Raw genomic sequence first — 19,605 nt, forward strand, 5'->3', positions numbered from 1 at the left:
TCTGTATTTAGACAGGTTTTCTGGTGGAATTTGTTGGGTCTGAGAAAAAAACTTTAAATTCTTCAACATCTCCCATTTTTGTTTGCTGCTTTGTGCCTGGGAAGTTGGTTTGGTTACTTGTTTGGTTGCAGTTACTTGCAGCTCACTGCTGTTTTTTTGAGATACTAGCAAGAAATTCCACAGACAGCTGCAAAATGTATCTTTAATCAATTTTAGGAAGACTAATTCCCTAACTAACATATTTCTTCCAGCTAAGACACAGAATAAACTCTTCTGCAGATAGTCGGGGGAAAAAAGTCTTCCTGATAAAACTATCCCTTTCATGGACTGCTGTATTGTCATCGTGGTGTGGTTCAGGCTATTCTGAGCATTGTAGTTTGTGTACATTGGCCTTATCAGCACTGTGCTGTCTTATCCCCGATTGCTTTTTTTTTATTAAGAAACATTCTTGTGCCATTTTTTAAACTTGCCAGGGTGAGCCTGTGGGAGCCAACGTTGCTGGTTGCATTTTTTTCTGAATACATCTATAAGCAGAAAGAACAAAACAAGGAGACAGTATTTTTTTGCAGAGGTTTTAGAGCATCAGTATTCTATAGGCAAATAACATCGTTTGTTTTTTCATCATTCAGATGGTAATAGTGTAAATATTGCTGATACGGTTAGATCGGTCAGTATATAAGGCAATAGTTGCATGTTTCTGTTAGAGCTTTGTCTGCAAAATGAAGAATTCTCCAATGTCTTTGGATGAAAAAAAAACCCCGCACGGATCAGAAGTTTTCAGATCCATGAGGTCTGATTCAGGCTTATCTCTTATTTCTGTAAAACTAATTTGTGTGCAAATTTTGTGCAGGAGATTTAGTATGGCAATGGTTTCACCGTGAATTCATCTGAGGTAGCAAGGCTAAAGGTTTTATTGAATTAGTACTGTTCTTCCAATTTTATTGAAATGTTGGCATGTTTAGGTAGGAGTTAGATCTAATTTGCCACTTAATTGCGAGTATTTATTCGTTTGTTTTCCTTTGCACTCACACAAATTTCCTTGTTTCCCTTTTGTCTTTTCAGGTCAGGATCGCAGTGAAGCCACTTTAATAAAGAGGTTTAAAGGTGACGGTGTCCGATACAAAGCAAAACTGATTGGGATAGATGAGGTTTCTGCCGCACGAGGAGACAAGTTATGCCAAGATTCCATGATGAAGCTCAAGGTGCATTAAACTTTTAATGTTTAATATTATGGAGTCTGGGGAGTGAATTCCAGCTTGAACTTTTACTCATTCTCCTTTTGTGACAGTGAGTCACGCTCTAGTTAATTATGTATTGAAATCAGTCAATTTTACATGAACTCCTGGCTTATCCCAGTTTAATTTTAATACATTATCTCCAAGTTCAGTTAGTTATTCATGATTGACACCACTGCAATTTGTCCACAAATTATAAACAACGCACCTGCAAATTGAATAATTTTATTATGCAAAAGGAGAGGTAAACCACTATGAAGAAAAATGGTGTATCAGAGCATTTCACATGACAGTGCTGATCAACTACAGCCCTGCCTTTGGCCGTTCTCTCCTGTCGGTACAGATAAGAGGGGGTGAGTGACATTGGGGGGTGTAGGGGACAACTGGTGTCCTCACTGAGGGGATAATGTATTGTACCTATAATGGCAGGATTGATGGGTTACAGTGTCAGGAGGCAGTGCACTGAGAAAATAAAGAGGGGTCCCCAGAGTTTGGGGAAAGAAACGGAGAAAAGGAGAACATAAAGAAAAAGCAGATTTGGAGCAGACTGCTAACGTAGAGAGCAGGCAGAGTCTGAAGGCAGTAGTGATGTAGGAGGATGAGCTTCCTGGAGCATGCTAGACATCTCTCTCTGGTTCAATCTTTTTTTACAACCCTCAAAGAGCCTAAGAGCTCTCCACAGGAAGCATCCTTTATGTGGCCCTGGGAAATGTGGAAGAGCTGGAGTGGTTGAGAAGGATGGATTGTGTTTTTTTCTTGAGTGCAGTGCTGGCTGTTGGCTTCCCATCTGCATTGTAGGGTTACAAGCTAGGTCAAGGAGTAAACCCTCCACAGGCTTTTCCCCCTTTTTTTCCTTCCAGTCCTCTCCCCAGCAGTCTACCAAGAGAGCTGATGGATTTCCCATTACTGATTTTTTCAGGAGAATAAATCACTAAGTAGTACCTTTACCAACTAGCAGAAAATGGAAAGAATAGGTAGTTGGTTATTCATTAAAAAAAACAGCAGAGGGTGACGTGCATCTTACGGTTCAACAATCTAAAAGAAAGATCTGGTAGATAATTTACAAATCAATTACAAATATTTTATGACAAGCAGAAACTATTCTTAAAGGTGCACTGTTGATTTATCACATCTGCCACAATGTTCTTTCCCATTTTGATTGTATACTGGATTTTTCTCATCATTTCGTAGTTCCTAGAAGCAATTTGGGAGAATTGTCACTGTTCTGCTGCCCAAGTTTTTTTTTTCTCTCTCCTCCCTGGGTTACCATTTCCACATCTCCTGGATGCCCAATACCTGTTTGCATAGTGGTAAGACTGATCTAAATGGTGCTGTGAGGTGACTAAAACTATTAAGGGAAGAGAACATTAGAAATTCACGTTTGTATGTAAGGCAGCATAGCGTGAAGTTATGGGCTCTGGAAACCTAGTGTCAGCAACTGAGTTTTAAGGCCAAGCATACAGTTTTGGAGTGACTTTTGACAACTGACTTCATTTTTTCTCTTTCATTTGCATGTCTGTGGAATGTGAACAACGACCTCATGAAAGTCTTAAAACGTGTTAGTGGTTGTGAAAAGGTTGAAATTGCAGAGCACCAGATAAAGGCTAAATATTTTTATTTATTTACTAGTGCAGTTGGTTGCATTTGATCTTAGTACAGTGCTATTCATCAGGGCAGGCTCCTGAGAAGGTGGAAGTAGAAGTTACTGCTATAGTTATGCTGTGGGAGGATAATACATGAAATGCATATCGACAAGTTCACTTGAGCAATAAAAGCCTGAGATTATGAAAAAAAAAAACTAACCCTCAATACCAGTTATTTACAGCAGAGGTGTAGTTTGATTTTACTTGTTCCACATAAGTGTGCCCATGAAGTGAGCTAAAGTCGTTGGCATCTTTTTCCTCCACTGTTTGGTTTTTTTTTTCTAAAAAAAAAAAAAAAAAGTTGGCATCTTTTTCCTCCACTGTTTGTCTTTTTTTTTTCTTAAAAAAAAAACCAAAAACAAAACAAAAAAAAAATCTTACAGCTGGGAAAAGTGTGCTAGAAATGGCCTTCAGCTTCCATGAAAACAAATTTCGTGGAGGATTAGCTGGTGCAGGGGTTGGAAGTGGGAGCACATCTGAAATGCTCTCTGGGTAGCATAAAGAGATGTGGTGCCTTGAAAAAGTAAGAGAGGGACTGGTCCTGGGAAGCCCATAAGTTTTCCTAAAGAAGTGGTGAATTGTCCACAAGCAAATCTTTGTGCTCTGCTGTGGCACCTGGAAGAGTAATGAAACCAGCCAAACTGTTCTTTGTTTCAATAGGGAATTGTTGCTGCGGCTCGTTCGAAAGGAGAACATAAACAGAAAATCTTCTTAACAGTTTCCTTTGGGGGAATCAAAATCTTCGATGAAAAGACAGGGGTAAGTAAAATAATCACGTGATGGAACCAAATTGAATCTTTTCATGGATGTTTCTTTAAAAGCATTCCTGGCTGGGCAGTAATGTCTCACCGGTGTAAGCACACAGGAAGCATTTGACAAGCTCGATAAAGGGTTATCATACATCAGAGCAAGCCTTTAGATGGCTGAGGTGTAAAGTGTAGCATGGGGACGTGGTTTATTGTAAAGCCTTGTCCTGGATGCTTCTGCAGAACCACTTACTTGAGTTCACAGATGCTCCTTGTGTGCAGAAAAACACAGCTCTGAGCCCAGAAAGTGGCGAGAAGAGATTTGTTTTCCTTCTGCCAGATAAAAAATTGTTTCGTGGAAATACCAGCCCACTGTTTGCGGAAGGCTGGAGCAGTCTGTGGTGTAGTCTGGTGTCTGCGCCTGTATGGGTTCTCTCATCCAGCCTGGGCACCAGTGCACCAGTCCTCTGGATGGTGCTTAAGACTCCTCAGCGGTACCAAGTGACATTGGGGAGTCTAAGGACAAGGGGTTGGGATTAGAGGCCAGGATTGTCTTAGATTGGGCGCCTTGTGTCATGGGAAGCTGAGAGGAGGAAAACAAGCTGGAACAGGGAGCTGTGGACAGCCCCAGGAGTGTGAAGCTTGTTGTCCCCAAGCCTGAGATAGAGAGAGAAAAGGAAGGGTGCTGGGAGCTGGGGAGCTCCTGGGAGCAGGACACACTTGTCTGGGGTTGCCCTGCAAATGTCCCAGGGGAATCCTAAAGAATTTCTTTCAGGTCTGTAATTCCAGATCAGGGCAGATGTAGTCAACGTAACGCAATATACTCCTGTTAACAGCAGTGGCTGTCTTCTGTCAGATATGCAATAACCATAAGAATCAGAGCTTTTGTATCGTTAATGGTAAAAAAAAGTATAGATTGTATGGAATTGGAGGTAAAAGATATTGGAAAGTTTGAGGTTGCTGTTTAAGGTTGCCAGGCAGCAACTTGTCCAGTAGCATCTGGTCGAGGAAGATGCAGGAGACTTCCCTGCCTTACGTAGTTTTTGCCACAGCAATATCATGTTTGATTTTTTAAATTGCTCTGAAAGAAGAAACCTAAGCAAAACATTACACTACTTAGATCTAAGCAACAACACACAAACTGTTTTAGTCCTAATTAAGAAGATTTTTACAGCAGTTTAAGCTCTGCCTTGAATTTTAAAAAGCTCTTGATTTAATCTTTTGAAAGATTAACTATTAAACATGATGCCAGAAATAAAACCCTACTGATGATAGATGAAATTATCTTTGCCAGTTAATTTATATTATTAGAAAATCAATGTCATTGAGCTCACTGATACATAATACAAGTAGTTAGTAATGAAAAGCTCATTTGGAATGTGTTGTGTACGGCGTGTCTAAAGAATTCCTACAAAAGCAGTGTTTAAGAGAACGTTGCTGAGGGTAGAGCCCGCGTTCAGAAGATAGGAAATGTCAGGACTGGGGCTGCCAGTGCAGCCGTGGTTGGCTCCTCTGATAGACGTTAGGGTAGTAGTTAGCTGTGTGATGCCATACCTTTTTTTTGGCCAGAGAATACCAGCTTCGTTCAGTGTACAGAACAGAGTGTGATACGCTGAACAATAAGGCAATATTTTGTTTTATTCAGCCTACTGCCTTGCCACACACGCTGTACCAGCTTGGTTCAGTGTACAGAACAGTGTGATACGCTGAACAATAAGGCAATATTTTGTTTTATTCAGCCTACTGCCTTGCCATGCGCTCTGCAAAATGCACTGAGGCCAGTTGGGAAAATAAAAAAAAAAAGAAGAAGAGAGACTTGTCCTTCGGCACTTGTCTTTGAATGTTTCACAAACACAGGATTTATTTTCGTAAAATGAAGAGGGAGATGGGATGGGTTTAGAAACACAGGTGTGGTTTAGCCAGATTGCCCTTCCTGCAGCGTCCTGCACACACTCCCATCTGCAGCTGGTGAGGAGGGGACATGAGAGGCAGTCTCCTTCATTTCATAGCTTTGACACCCAGTACTCTAAATCTGACATAACTATATCATCCTTATAGTAACCCTGTCACTCAGTCACTGGTGCTGAGACTGAAACCTTTAAATCCACCTTCCAGCTGTCTGCCCCTGAGCTGCCGGAGTGATGGACAGGAGTATTGAGTTCTCCTTGACACAGACTGTGACAGAGGGATGTGGGGAGCTTTTGACATCGGTTTTTACGTGTGTTTTGGAAAGCAAGAGAACCGTGCTCTCCCTGCCAAGCTTTTGGAGCAGGGATGCGTGACCTCCTCTAGCAGTTCTCAACGGCCACCATCCCTTTGGCTTTTTCCCCAGCTTGGGTCTCTCTGTGTCCCAAGAGTTTCTCATCCTTGACCCATCCTTCTCATAGTCTCTCTCATCCAGCCTGTCTCTGCTTCGTCAACCCCAGCTTGAATCTCTCTGTGTCCCAGAGTTTCTCATCCTTGACCCATCCTTCTCATAGTCTCTCTCATCCAGCCTGTCTCTGCTTCGTCAACCCACAGTTGTCATCTTGTTCCCGTTCCTGTTGGTCGTCAAATACAATCTCAACATTATGTGGAGCTTCCTGTAAAGCCAAAGAAGGACGATGCAGTTAGGCAATGCAGGATGCTGATAATCCTATGCTTGATTTCGAAGCAGTAGAGAAGATCCCAAAAGTTGGCAAAACTGGGGATGTATGATTGCTCTGCCTGGCTGTTTTGATGGGACAGAAGGGAAGGGGGCAGGAAAAAGTTTGTGCTTTGCTCATGCAGACCTTCTGGTATCAGTGTTAAGAGTTTATACAGTTTGGAGACTGACGTTCACATTCATGCATCAGGGAAAAAAATATGCCCTCAATAGGGAACAGCCTGGATAATCTTGCATTTGTTTTCTCCTCCTTTAACTGCCTTCCCTATCCCCCACAATGCTTTATTTTTAGTTGTATTTCTGTAATTCTGGGATTCCCAAATGGATATTTTGGGGCACAGTGCTCATTTATTGTTTATTTGGAAAGGTTATGTACGTCTCTAGAGTGTCCTTTCTTAATTTTTATCACTGGCTACTGCTATCACATCTGCCACAATGGCAGTCTGATGCGTTAGGAAAGGAAAAAAATATTCTGAAAAATTGTAGGGTTCTGTATGTTTGGTATCTTGTAGGCTACTATTGCATTTTAATTTATCACAATAAAAAATCAATTTGTAGCTGAAAACTAGCAAATTTTTAAAAATTGGCAGTGTCGTAGCTGACTTTGTAGAGATGATTTAGGGGAATTGTTCCATATTTCATTACAGATGAAGGGCTGGAGTTGGCTTGCTCCTGAAAATGATAAGCAAGGTTTTTCCCCCTGTACTTTATAGCTCTTTTTAATATGTTCCAGACCTAATATTCATCAAAAAAAAGATTGATTTTAATAACGCTGTTATTCCAGCCATCAGGAATTCTGCCCTTTGAGTAAATTTGTCCATGAAGAAAATGAGGTTGAAGGTGGAATATAATTTGGGAAGAATTTATCTCACCGAGAAAACTACAGGAAAGATTTGCTGTGATTTTGCACTGTAGATGCGATACAGTTTAATTCATCTATAGCACTGCAATAGAAATATTAACACTCCTCTCTTAGGTTTCATCATTCTGTTCCATGGATTAATCTAACTAGGTCCCTTCGTACCACTTTTCAAATACTTGCTGATGTATTTTAGAATGCTTATCAGAGTTCACCCTCCAAGCCTGTGGTTTCTATATAGTTACAGACTCGCTCGTCTGCTGGAGGAACCTGCTCACGTGGGCAGAACACCTCAAATTGTTCTGCTGTTCAAGTCCCAACATTAGCTGTAAATTCTGAAGTTGTATTTGGTTTGACTGACAGGATGTTCTCCTCTTGTATGCCAAAAATTGTCATTACACATGGGTTTTGACCCTGTTTTTTCTTATAAATGCACCTTTTTGGTCAGCTGTCGTATGTTGGCTTTCCATCCCACTTGCCTTCTCTAGAATATGTTTGCTAAATATATACCTGGAGGAAATACTTTTTTTTTTTTAATTAACATTAAAAATCTCCCACAATTATTACTAAACCCAGGCTTTTTCTACCCAGTGCCGCTTCGGAGATTTCATGGCTGCATATTATATGAAAACAATTTTTGACCATTTGTTCTGTCAGATTCCCCCTGCACCCCGGTGAGATCTCAAGATGTCATCTTTCAGACACAGTACGGCACGAGCTGAAATGGGTTCTTCAGTGGTAGACTTCCATGAGAGTTCTTTTGTATTTTTCAAAAGCATGGTCTGTAGAAGGCAAAAATGCAAATAGTTGTATTGTGCTCTTTAATATTCTCGTTTTAAGGGTGGAAATCAGTGGCTAAGGTCGTCCTTAGAAAGTGACAAAAAACATAACTCTCAATATAGCAGGATACGCAAAAATTTTAAAGGATCATCCTTGTTCATTAGCTATTTATGAATATTATTTTGTTAATCACACACATCAGGCTATCTCCCCGTGATAGCTCAGTAATGCTTCATTAGACATGCATGACTAATATGGTTTCCATAAAGAGGCTGTAATTGTCTCATTGTTTATTTATGTAACAATAAATCTTTGTTTACTGTAGGTTACTTTTCAAAAATGTATTTAAAAATAACAAATTCCATAAAATACTTGGGAAACCATTTTCTTCTACATTCATGTCATGGGTGTACTTTTAAGCTCCTGCGCTTTCTGATTGCAAAATCCTGTTGACTCTAGTGGAAAAACCCAGGCACTGTGAAAGAGAAATATGGTGAAAGCAAAAAATTATGATTTGTCTTTAAGAATTACTAATTTTAAAGTAAAATTTTGTATCAGCACATGGACATGCAAATTGCTGGAATATACTGCAATATATATCTATATGAGCTAGTGTTATGATCCAGCCGCTGGTTTAGTTGTCCACATCTGCCCATCTTCCTGACCTTTTAAGCTCTCTTGACCTTATAATGCACAGACTTTTCCGAGTTGCTGCTAAGGCTTCTATAAAATGTTTTCCAGGTTATTCTGTGACTTTATCAGGTTTGTGCTGGTAACCCCTGGGTTTGCTGCTCTTCTCCATTTGATGTGAGTGACAGTGTTAGTTATGCTGATGGATTGCTAACAGGACAGCTCGACTTGGCTGAAAGGAAATTTTAGCAAGATTAAAATTCTCACTGTTGGCAGAAGATGCCTCATTTAAAATGTACCAAAGGTACTTCTTAACTTTACTGGAAATCTGTTGGTTCTGGCATCTTTGACCAGAAATCGAGGTACGATTATGGATCTGTAGTTATTCCTCGAAGCACATGTGCCGGAGCAGATGAAATGTCAAACTGTCAAGTCTCTGTCACTGAGCATCTCTGAATATTTAAAAATAGAAATAAGGAATTAGTTTTATCAGCTCTCTACTCGCTCTGCAGCGAGCAGGAGAGATGGTGTGATTAGTTCCTTGGATTTTTGTGGTTGCCAGAGCATGGTATTGGCCAGGAGATGGTTAATGGTCCCTGTCTGGGGCTCCTTCCTGCTCTAGGCCAGAAGCTCCCAGAGGTGGGTTTCGTCCTCTTCACTTCTTTGAAACTGAACTTCCCAGAGTTCCTCTTCATGGCTGCTCACAGGTGGAGCACTTCATTAGCACTGTTGATTTATCAGCTGATGTTGAATGAAGTCCTTCTTCCGGCCTCCCTGCCTCCCCTCTCTGGATTTTACCCATGTGTTTCTGATTTCTCTTTCCCCCTCCTGCAGTTTTCAGCTGGGATTTCCTGGGTGCTTTCTGTCCTTGATCTTTTTTTTTTTTTTCTTTTCCTGATATGCTTTTTATGAGTTACTTCATTTCCAAATACAAATGTGGTTCTTGTGTCAAACCAAATGCCCTGTCTCCTTCTGTTCAAATCCTGCCCCATCTCTCCAGCCCTCTCTTCACACGTTTAGCTAACAGCTCAGGCTTAACGTGACTAAACCAAGCCTTTTCATCCTGACTCCCAAAGGTCTTTCTCTGACCTCCTTTTCAGAGTGCCGAGGGAAATATCAGCATCATCTATTATTCAGCCCTGTGAACTCAGCAGCGTTTTTCAACTCAACCTTGTTTTCGTTTGTCACATCCAAGGTAACCCTGGATCTTGCAGATTCTTCTTAACGACTCTGAAATACAGCATTTATTGTCGTGCTTACAGTTAAAACACAGTCCTGCCTCTATCATCTTGTGTCTCAGTTGTTACCCTTTTCTTTGTCCTTGACAAATGTGACTTTTATTTTTGAAATCCATCGTGACTGCCAAGATTGCTGTCTCAGCTTATTCTTTCGATCATGTCACACTTCTCTTTGCATTCCTACACTGAATCTGCCTTCTGTATTTTATCCGCCTATAGCCTAACTGTTTTTATCCCAGGCTCTTCATGGCTATCTTTACTCTTCATCCACTTTCAAGGAGTCATTCCACAGTACCAACTATTCATCATTCATTTATTCGGTTTTCAAATAAACGACTCTGAGCCTCTTCCCATCCTGCTCATCATACTTTGGAGGAATTCTTTGCACGTAGTCATGCAGTACCCTCTTATTTTTGCTTCAAATCCTTCCTTGGAACACCCCTGTACTAAAAACTTGTTAAATTCAATGGGGCCGAGACTGCTGGTACCCTGTGCTCGCAGCCTGCCATGCAGATCTGTGCTGTCTCTTGCAGTCACCCTCTTGTCATTCCCTGGGATGAGGACAGCGCATCTAGTGCCTTGTCGATCCAGCCCACGAAATCATTCTTCTGCCAGAGAGCTACTGCGGTCATGCATCCCAGAGAAATCCCAAGGAGTGTCTGTCCCTTAGTTTTCCATGGTTGGAATTCAAGTATAAACTCTCTGGGATTACCTTTTAAGTAATTTTTTTTTTTAATCTGAATTACCTGTTAGTAGGAATTTTTTGTAAGAAATGTTGGGGTTTGGACCACGCTGAGGGCTTCCAAGGACTGCAGTGATGAAAACATTACATAGTAACAGTAAAGAGAATACTAAGAAACAGCAAAGTCAAATTTTGCATGAAAAATTGACATGAGGATACTTGTGGCCTTTCTTACGCGTTACAGGAATTGTATGTGTTGTCCTCAGCTTCTGCCTGTGCAGGATCCTCTGGCCAACTGGGAGTCTTGCCCTGCTGCTTGGCAGTTTCCCATCTTTTGACTTGTAAATATGAATCGTAAGACGTGGCATTTACTGTTCCACATGCAATAAATATCTCTAATTAGAATATGGCAGAGTAGGGGACTGAAAAACCCTGTACATTACTCCTGCAAGGTATTTATAGTCGTCTGATACTTCAAAAAGGAAACAATAACACATTTCATAAATAACATTGGACAGTTAGCAAAATGTAAATGTCAGAAGAACCTAATTCCGTAATTACATCCCTTATTGACTGTTGTAACTCATTTCTTACTGGCCTTCCAAACTGTGCCCTAGACAGTTTGGATGGTTCGGAGTGCTCCACTGGGATTTTTAATGGCCACAGGCTCATAGAGGTACATTTGATAGATGCCCAGAGATTGTGAAAACCTTATGTATTACAACAGTTTTATCACTGTGAAACAAAGCTCCCAAAAGGCAAAACTCGGGTGTGATTTTGCACATTGTGAAGTCTGAGTGTTTTGGGATCAGGAGCTTTGGTTTGAACCTTACAGCTTTCCTCCTAACGCTTGGCATACAGAGGAAGGCTGAAATTTTCTTTCCTCTCATCTGTTCTGCTCTGATCTACACCTGAGTTCAACCTTCTTGTGCCGAGTATCCTCAGGAACTGCCTTGTAATATTTCTGACACTAATTGGCATGAAGATACAATAAAGCTCTTCCAGACGTTTCGTCCAAACTGAAATAATTAGTGGGAGTTTGGTGTAGTTGTATTTTTCAGTGTGAAAAGGGTAAAAATCTGATTGCTTTCCAAAAGGCAGGGAATAAGATTGTATGACTTTAGTGATGGCCTCGTTTGGGTATATACAGCCTCCTGTGGTTTAATCCAGGCAGCAGGATGGATTGAGGAGAGGGAGGTACGGGTACGTGCATTGTGTGTAGGGATGGGGACCCTCACTCTATGCACTACTTTCCTCCGGTTAAAACAGCAGAAAACTCAGAGTATAGAGTTATACTGGGGTTTTTTTCCCTGTAATCACTAGCCGTTTATGATTCAGATAAATAAATCAGGATATGAAAGGCACATTGTCGTCCCACTGACTCCAGCTGTGATTTTGCCTTACAGAAGAGCACGCAAAATCCAGAGCTCCCCGGGATGGGGGAGTTGTTTACAAGTACTGGTATTTTTAAGCCAAGTTAATGCATTAACTAGAAAAGTGAAAGAAAGAACACTAGAAAAAAAATTTCAGGCCCATTTTCAGCACACGCCGAATTATAATGGCTGGATTTCAAACCGCTCAGGAAAGGATTTAGCAAGAGAAGTGCTGACATAATGATAGCGCAGGCGGCTGAGATGCACCGAAACCTCCCTGGAAAGCAGTGGGGGACCTTCAGTGGGTGCCGTAACAGAAAGTTACGTCTCCCTTTGAAATCTGCTGTTCCTTCCTCTTGGAGATGGCTGTGAAGCATTACGCCCCAGGTGTGCCGGTGATTTTCCTTCCTATTCGGTGCATTTTTGCTGGCAGGCTGCTCTGCAATTTTCCATTTGCCCTGGTAATAGCCATACTACCAGTGACGCTTCTGAGTTCCTGTGCTAACTTGTAGTCTGTTTAACCTCTCCTGTTGCTGGGGTCAGATGGAATGGAGATGGATGACCTTCACTGTCAGTGTAGTGGGTCAGGGAAACTATGGGAAGGTTTACTTTTAAAGTTACCTGGAGTTTGTGGGGTGATAGTAATAGATCTCTATTGGTAGTAAAATCAGTGTTCTGCCCTCCGGAAGATGTTTGTGTTTACAGGGAAGTCAGCAAGAGCTCTGTTCTGTCTGAGAGTCCAGGGGAACGAGTACATGTGTTGGAGAGAGTCCGGAGGAGAGCCAGGAAAATGGTCCAAGGCAGGAGCACCTCCCCTATGAGGACAGGCTGAGAGAGTTGGGGTTGTTCAGCCTGGAGAAGAGAAGGCTCTGAGGAGACCTAATAGCAGCCTCCCAGTAATGAAAGGGGGCTACTCAGGAGGGATGGGGAGGGACTCTTTATCGGAGGGGTAGTGAGAGGACAAGGGGTAATGGGGTATAAGCTGAAAGAGGGGAGATTTAGACTAGACATTAGGAGGAAATTTTTCACTGTGAGGGTGGTGAGGCAGTGGCCCAGGTTGCCCAGAGAAGCTGTGGATGCCCCATCCCTGGAGGGGTTCAAGGCCAGGCTGGATGAGGCTTTGGGCAACCTGGGCTAGTGGGAGGTGTCCCTGCCCATGGCAGGGGGTGGGACTCGATGATCTTTAAGGTCCTTTCCAACCCAAACCATTCTGTGATTCTGTGAAATGCCTTTTCTTCTACTTAGCCTATGGAATAAGTGACCCTGAGGAAGGAAAAGGGGAGGAAAGACTGGATTCCACTGGATGCTCTTATTTGTCCGCAGTCATCCAACACAAATACCTGCTTTTATCTCTGTCTTTCAGTTGAATAAGTCATAAATTTCAGATACCAATAGATCTTTGCTTAATAAATAAATAACTGTTCATAAAAGTTGGCTTCCTAAATGAGATAATTGCACTCATAACCTTTCTGGTTTGTGCACTGCAGGCTCAGCGTGTAGGTAACCATGTGTCGCAGAGCCCACGGGCTGGAACAGCATCTCCTGTTGTGCTACCCAGCACCTGGTGGTAATCATGGAACTACAGCAGTGCCTAACGTGTCCCGAAATTGTAGCGCTCCTCTAGAAAAAGCAGCATTTAACAGACTCTAGCTTACCATTAGTACTTTTTAATCCTTTGTGGTTCCAGTCCTAACTCTGCATCGTTGCGCTCCCAGTGAAGCAAACAGCAACACTCCGTCAGACTGTGAAGGGAGCGTTGTGAAATAGGTGAGGCAGAGCACTAATTAATTTGAGTGCCTTGACATTTAAAGCAGATGAGAAGTCTGGATATCTGAAAATACTGCATGTGGCTCCTAGACCCTGCTCTGCATAGCTCTGAGCATTTTTTTTTCTTTTTAGGTAGTCAAAATACACATCTGAATCCAATTTTTTTTTTATCACTTTCTTGCTTTTAAAAAGGCTGAGTTGGATTGTAGGAGGTTTTATAGCCTTATGGGATCTTTGATTAGCCAAATGCGCTCCTGTGAATGATACAGCAACTTGGAAGTATTTTAAAGTGTAAAGCACATGAGAATGTGCATAAGGCTTGGTGCTGAGAGTGAATTAGTGAGGAAGTTCAGTTTTGATTAGGAGAAGAGAGGTCGGACACGTGCTGTGCACAGAAGTTGTAAAGGGTGGGGGAGAACTAAAGGAATAAGTAGTAGAAAACAAGCCAGCATCCACGCATCAAAGCTGTGAAAGGCTCTACTGCGTGCATTTGAGTGAAAGGTGAGGGCAGCAGTGCCTGACAGCGTTTCTGAAAGGCAGGCCCTGCGTGACACCCGCTGCCGGGACAGGAAAGCAAGGCAGGGAGAGAGAAAAGCAAAGGCTGTGCTCTCTGCTGGGCCACCTCTGCCTGCGGACAGTTTGATCAAAGTTGGCTTTTGGAGATTTCAGTTAGAAGAAGACTAAAACCAAACATTCAGCCTGCTTTACATTAAAATGAGTGTGGACGAAACAACTCTGGGCATTAAAATGGGCAAATGGGAACTTTACGGCTCCCTTTTGGAGGGTGCCAGGGCAGAACTTACACTCTCCATTGCGGGAGTTGAAATGCAGAACTGTTGTCAGACAATGTGCCCAGCACATACTGAGTGCAACTCCAGGAATTCCTACCTCGGGATAAAACAGGGGGGGAAAAACCCCCAAAATTGAAACAAAAATTACCTGCAGGTTCCTTGTTCTTTTTTAGAATCAATTTGAGGTTTGCTTTTTACTTTTTTTTTTAATTATTCTTATCTTAGGGCTTAAGTACTGGCACACACTCATTGTGTTGCTGCAGGTGTTTTATGTCCTGGGTTTAGTGTCTGTTGTGGGACCCGAGCAAACAAAGGAGTGGCACATTTATTGGGTTGTTTCTTTATACATGCAACTGTAACTTAAAAGGAAAGGTTTCCTCTCTTTTTCTGTAGAAAGGTGGAAAATAAAATGGCATGAAGTGCCGGCATGGTCTTTATGACCAGGATGGGTAGTTAATGATGCTGTTTCTGAACTGTAAAGCTCATCGCTCCAGAGTCATCTTTTGCTAACCTGCAGGTGCACTGTGCCCATCAACAGCCTTCAGGCACATTCAGCATGGGTGTCGTTATAATGCTCTGTGGTTGTACACCTCCAGTTATGGAACAGTCTGAGATCTTATAATATTGATGGAGGTTGATCCTTCGTCTTTTCAAGAAGTCTGCCATAGCCTCCCAGGCCGGTTCTGCATTGGGAAAATATCCAGCAGCTGAGACATCTCTGCTGGGAACCAGGAGGATTTCCCAGCAGAGAAACAAAATTTTGGCAAAAGTATTAGTAGAGAAGGGTGACCCTGGGATGAAAAGCTTAACTGTTTGTGGTATGGAAAGGTAAACTCCAGTGTTTCTCATAACCAAACCAATGTCTGTGGTAGGAGACATTTCAGAATGTCTCCTTCAGCTGGAACTGTATATTTATATGTTGGCCACTGGAAAATTAAGCCATTAGAGGTGAAGAGTTGGGCTGTGTGGAATTTGTCCAGTTCTTTACTGTGACACTTGAAACCAGTCTGTTGTTGTAGAACGCTTTGTATGCTTTGGTTTATTTCTGATTATGAATTCACTGTTGTATTTGAAAGATATGAAACACTGTGTTGTGTGAACTTCTCAACTTCTTTGTTTTCATTTTCATTTGTCTCATGAAGGTAACCTACTGGTTATACAGTTTGTGAATTCCTAGAATCCTTTTCTATTCTTATTCTTCTGTATTCATGCCCCCTTTAGAGTCTTACTAAATTGGTATGATTATCTGGGAGACAGGTAGATAAATATAAAATAAATCCCTCCTGTCCTTCTTCCCCTTTTCCAGAGAAGTTTGTAACACTATGGAAGTACATTTATGGTTAAAGAAAGTTGCTGTTTGATGACTATCCAGTGCAGCTTAAATTTTAGTACTGCCAGTATGAATAGGATTTTTGTGATCTTCGCAAGCTCTGTTTTATAGGTTTTGCATGACAAATCAAGAGAATCAGAGGCTGGTTTTCACTGATGAGCTTTTCAAATCACAGGCTACAAGAAGAAGGTGGGTCATAATGCTCACTGAATCTGAAGCAGTTACAATCTGAGACAGTTGAAGCCAAAAAATTACCTCCAAAGCTCCTGGGAGTTGTACGAAGGAAATTCTTGTGCTGTTCATGTACATCAAAAGCATTTCAGGAGGTGAGGAATATTGGTGTAAAGGAAAAAAAAAAGAACCTTGTAAAAGTAAAGGCTTCTCAAAAGACATTCACAGGCTGGAAAGATGAACGCAATAAAAATTCGGAGAGGTTCAGTGATTCTGTAACAAAGCGACTGTCTCTACTGAATATTGTGCTCCCTCAAGTTCAAGATTTAATAAGAGTCTTACAAACTTGAGTACAGCACTAAAAAATCCAAGGCATGGTCAGAGGTGCTACACTTCGGCTGTATGCAAGCTTTGCCTTGAGAGTACAGGGCAATACTGGCATATTTGTGGCTGTTTTGATCTACTGACCGTTTTGCAGAAGGTGATGAGGTGTGGGCTAAGGGGGAATACACTCACACAGGTGTGTTACAGCCCTGGAAGCCCAGCAGTGGCCACTGGGCAGCTGCCATCCCAAAGAATAAAATAATAGCTTCATAGACAAGTATTGTTACTTGTGCACCACATTGAAATAGCGAAATGGCAAGGTAAAGCTGTGTCGGTCCTATACGATTGTTGCAGTGTAGGGCCATCTTGCATTACCGAGCTGATTATGGACTGGTGGGGCCATTCACTTTGGTATCAGGGATCAGATTTGCTCCTTCTTGGTATTGCTGTGGAAATCCTTCTTTGTTTTAACCATCCTGACAAAACAATGATGATGTCTGATGCAGAAACTATAAGGAATATTATAAGACTCATGGGAGGTCCAGCATCATGCCTTTAGTGTAGTACATTTGTTTTTCCAAGGCTCTGTAAAAATATTTCCTTGCCCTTTAGGATTTTCTTTGTCCTGGAACAATATTTGCAAGTACATATTTAAAATATAATTTGAGATTAAGAGTAATTGGAAAAGGGGTTTAGACTTAGCTGGCTACTTTCACTCCTGGTACAGTAAGAAATTGAAAACCTTTTGAAGTGAAGATAGAAATTGGCCATGTGTGCGTTCCAGTTTTGTTTTGTTCCTTCCACAAGTTCATATATCTAATAAATGGATCTTCTGCATGAGCAACTTAGCATTTGCTTCCTAAGACAATGAACAATAACTAAATTCATATCTGGGCTTTGTCAGGCATTATTACAAATTATGAGAGCCAGACAGAAGTTTATTACCGTAGTGGTGTTCTCTTTCACAAATTAGGTTCTTGGAACATCCAGCTAGCTCCATATCTCAGATCCATTCATCACAATTACACTGCTGTGCTGGCAAAGTTAAGTCCTGCTGACTTAATGGATTCCTGGTGAATATCAGGGGTCTCGAGTGAGGACAGCTCCGGGCCAGTCGAGAGCACCCCTGCATGTGCGTACCGCAGGAGGCACAAACAAGGACACTCGCATTTGCTCTTGCTCTCTTAAGAGTTTGCTGCTCTTGCTCCCCAGGTAAGACACAAGGAGTAGCAGGATACTTTTTTCATCAAGGAAAGGAAATGGTAAGGATTAATTCAGATCTTTGCTGAGGCTGAAGCACCCTTTTAAGCTGTCTTCCCGAGTCCAACCAGACAGGCTCCTACGTGGGGTACATTTGCAAAGTGCTCCACTTTATATAGGATGAATTGGAGTGTACAGGGTGTGCTTAGTCTCGCACTTCACCTGAAGATGTGCTTATCCTTACATGTACAATTCTGCTCACTGACTTTCCTCCTTCCTGACTCAGCAGCACGTTGCTGCATAAGCTTGGGAAGTCACATAGTCTGTTTCTTGCTTCTGTCTCCTTGGTTGCAGGAAGAGAAGGGCTCTCAGGAGTTCATTATTGTTGTTATTAAGAGGAAATTCAATTTACACATCTTCTGGATGCTTTGGTGTGTCACAGCCAGACTGCTGACCCCCTGGAGGGACGGAGGCTGTGATGACTGGGGCTAAATCCCTCTTGATTCTGTTCTTTATCAGCACTGTATTTTATGTGTCCTTTTCTGATACATAGACCAAGCTTTGATCTGCGTATAATCTGAAAGCATGCTTTTCGTGCCAAGTGTTTTTATTGCAAAGCTTGTGTATTGAAACACCTTTTAGGAGTTGGCACTTGGAAAAGTCAAGTCTTGAGGTTATTGTCTGCAAAATCAGTGCGCATGGAAGACACACAGGGATTAGACAAATTTATTTCCTTCTCATCATGAAGACGTGCTTAAAGGCTGCCATCTGAGAAGTCCCTTCAGGCTTGGAGGACACTCCAGAGGTTACATTTTCCCTTTCTGCTCCTATTGGGTTTTTTTTGCAGATGGAAAGTCCGTAACCTATTGCTGGGCTCAAACTGTGTGAGTGGCTTTGATTCAAAAAGATTCAGGGCTGGACCATTTGTTTCGGCTGTGTAGTGTGTAGCAAGCGTTCAGTCTCCCTCAGCAGAAGGGTTCAGTTCTCACTCCATGGTGGTATGTTCGGTTTATACTCCTTCGTGATCAAAACTGATTGCCTTGGCCAGTGCCTGGAAATGCCTCCCAGCACTGAAATCTCCACAACCTCAAGATGTTTCTAGTGGGTTTTGCTTTTCAAGTATTCATATGTGATATTTCTTTTTGAAAGCTGAATTGAAATTATACTTTGTTCCGAGACTACTTGCTCTTCTAGTAAAAAATCAGCATTTTGATAATTTGCTAGGCTTATCTGTACTGCTTTCTTCCTTTCCTAGGTCAAACTAGATGAAATTTTCCATGTGTTGTAGTAAATGTTTATATAACGGATTTTTGGGTCTGTCAAGTGTTTACCCACTACCACATTTAAGCCAAATCACTGTGTTCTGTCCTGTATTATTTATTCTGCTGGCCTCTCCCCATGGACATGCAACTGGAGTACTCATCACCATAGGAAAGGACTGTCAGATTCGAAATAGAATGTTTCCTATTTGCCTTTTGTTGAGAGACGTAGTTTCTAAAGCTGTTTCCTTTGTGAGTGCCGTTTTCATCCTCTCGCAGTGATGGTGGCGGGGGAGCAGTTGGCTTTTCCAGTGGACGAGCTCTGTCACCACCCCTGCTGTCGGTCACCCTGGGCTGTGTCCAGCAGTAATTCGCAGGGAGTTTGGAGTCATCAGTAACTCTAGCTCTGAAACACACCTAGCTCCCTCCTCGTGGCTGTTTCTGATTAAGCTGAAAATTTCAGCAGGGGTTAGGGGAAGGCTGGGTGCGGTTCCCCCATCTGCTCCTTCCCTGCGTGTCTCAGTAGGCTGATGCCTTGCCGCCCCCTCTGCCACGCAAACGCTAAGTTCCAGAAACCAACACCGGAGAGTTTGTGGTGCTGATACGATTTTACTGAGTCATCTTCTGTTTCACTGACGTTTGAGATCAGTGACTTTTTCCCCAAACTGTCTGTACACAGTCTCATTGAAATGGGACTGTCTCTAGGGTGAAAGGAACTTGAAGGACTCACAACTGCTTAACAGGTATCCACACACCGGTGATGGGTACCAGGGAAAACCCCAGGGCAGCAAGGGCTGATGGAATAGTTGTTCCAGATGCCTGTGTGTCTCTTTTTCTTTTTTTGTTTTTTTTTCCTCCTTTTTTGTTTGTTTGGTTGGGGTTTTTTGTTTACATACAGGGACTGCTCTCCATCCATACCTGAAAGTTAGAAAA

At 42.0% G+C, this 19,605-nt stretch overlaps 1 protein-coding gene across 1 annotated transcript in view; it reads left to right on the forward strand.

The window, feature by feature from the left end:
• Window positions 1–1,062: 1,062 nt before the first annotated feature.
• The window catches only part of DAB1 (Dab, reelin signal transducer, homolog 1 (Drosophila)), a gene marked incomplete at its 5' end in the record, with an annotated part of 49,028 nt that continues 30,485 nt past the window's right edge, over window positions 1,063–19,605 (forward strand). Inside the window, 2 exons of the mRNA XM_010078987.1 lie at window positions 1,063–1,202; window positions 3,539–3,637. Coding sequence (XP_010077289.1) covers window positions 1,063–1,202; window positions 3,539–3,637 — 239 coding nt within the window. The remainder of the gene's footprint in view (window positions 1,203–3,538; window positions 3,638–19,605) is intronic.

This window comes from Pterocles gutturalis, unplaced genomic scaffold (assembly GCF_000699245.1).
Source record: "Pterocles gutturalis isolate BGI_N339 unplaced genomic scaffold, ASM69924v1 scaffold6141, whole genome shotgun sequence".
NCBI lineage: Eukaryota > Metazoa > Chordata > Aves > Pterocliformes > Pteroclidae > Pterocles > Pterocles gutturalis.